The 1,738-nt window shown below is 51.0% G+C and overlaps 1 protein-coding gene across 1 annotated transcript; it reads left to right on the top strand.

Moving 5' to 3' along the window:
- Positions 1–932: 932 nt before the first annotated feature.
- On the top strand, positions 933–1,523 carry LOC124990555 (uncharacterized protein C1orf50 homolog). Its single transcript, XM_047560672.1, has one exon. The coding sequence runs from the start codon at positions 933–935 to the stop codon at positions 1,521–1,523; it is 591 nt and encodes a 196-aa protein (XP_047416628.1).
- The last annotated feature ends 215 nt before the right edge of the window (positions 1,524–1,738 follow it).

Genomic DNA, 1,738 nt, shown 5'->3' with positions numbered 1-1,738 from the left:
ATTGGAATAGTGACATAAGCTGAATTAAAAACAACGAACATAAAGCACTCCAAGGGCTGATATTGTAATTTCGGGAGTGTTCTTATCCGTTGTGACCTGACATTTTACACACACAGTTTTAGTGACTGGGGTTACGAAATGTTGACATTCCTCTCCAAGGTCGAGAACTCCAGGTTTACAGTGGAAGCCAAAAACAATCCCACCCTAGGACGAGGGGCGTGGATCAGTGGAACAGCGTCTGCCTACTAAAAAACATCCCGCTACCCAAAACCTCAGACCCTAATAACTGATGCACCTTTGCGGAGGTGGCTCGGCAGCCGCGGTCACAGGGCCGGAGTGCAGGTGAGCGTCCTCTAGCGCACCCGCCGGCCGGCACACGAGGGGGCTGCGGGCGCTGGGCTGGGGGTCCTGCAGTGGCGCCAGTGGAGACGCGCTGAGCGTGGGCGGGAGAAGGGCTGCGTGCACCCTCTGGGCCAGAGCTGCGCTCTGCATGTTAGTTGAGGCTTTAAAAATGTAAACTTCACCTTTCCTTCTCCACCCACGGGATTATTATGATGACTGGCTGCTACTAGGGTTGAACCCAGGGCTGCTTGACCACTGAGCCACATCCCCTGCCCTTTTTCTTTTTTTCTCATGAGACAGGGCCTCCCTAAATCCCTCAGGACCTTGCTGAAATGCTGAGGTTGGCCCTGAACTTGCAGTCCTCCTGCCTGGGCCTCCCTAGGCGCCAGGATTACGGGGATGTGCCACTATGCCCCTCCTATTCACAGGATCATGATCCACTTGAAGTTTCTCCTTTTCCATTTACCAGCCTTGCATATTAATGGGACATTTACCTATGTAGGAATTCAGTCACTTTTTTGTGTTTAATGTATAACCATAAGAATGCAATACGACTTTCCCCAGGGTGGTAAGGAGTGTGGGCCCCAGTCATGGAGAACGCTGTGCCGTTGTTCCTGGAAGAGAAAAGCACTGATAGTCTGGGAGTGCAGGCGGCGGTAGGAGCCCTGGTGGAGCTCACCCGACCCCCCGGAGGCCTGGCTTTGGTGAACCTCTACCGCACCCACCGGGTTGAGGACCCCTTAGACCTCCTGGCGCTCGCAGAGCAGGTGCAGAAGGCTGATGAATTAATTCGAGCAAATGCCACCAACAAATTGACAGTCATAGCCAAGCAGATCCAACATTTGCAAGAACAAGCCAGGAAGGTACTGGAAGATGCCCACAGAGATGCTGACTTGCTCCGTGTAGCTTGTAATATGGTGAAAAAACCTGGCAACATTTACTATCTTTATAAACGGGAGAATGGTCAGCAATACTTTTCCATTATTTCTCCAAAGGAATGGGGGATTGGTTGTCCACATGACTTTCTTGGTGCCTACAAGCTACAGCATGACTTGTCCTGGACTCCCTATGAGGACATTGAGAAGCAAGATGCAAAAATCAGCCTAATGGACAAGCTGCTGAACCAACCAGTGGCCCTGCCCTCCTGCACTGAACCCACCTTCCAGGGACTGACCCACTGAGCTTGGACTCTGGCCAGAGCTCTCACAACAAGAGCCTGACTATTACCTCCTTGTTGCCCCTATTCTCTGCATTGATGGGACAGGGTCATAGGAACTGAGGACTTGTAGGTGAATCAAGAACTTCTTGGAAGGAGACCCTTGTGAATGTAAATGCTTTTGTTTTTATTGCTATTAGTTGGGATGGTAAGTAATCACAGAATTTGGGATCCTCTTGG

Source organism: Sciurus carolinensis, chromosome 8 (genome assembly GCF_902686445.1).
Source record: "Sciurus carolinensis chromosome 8, mSciCar1.2, whole genome shotgun sequence".
Classification (NCBI taxonomy): Eukaryota; Metazoa; Chordata; class Mammalia; order Rodentia; family Sciuridae; genus Sciurus; species Sciurus carolinensis.
Note: the sequence above shows the minus strand (reverse complement) of the source record. Positions and strands in the feature narration are given on the sequence as shown.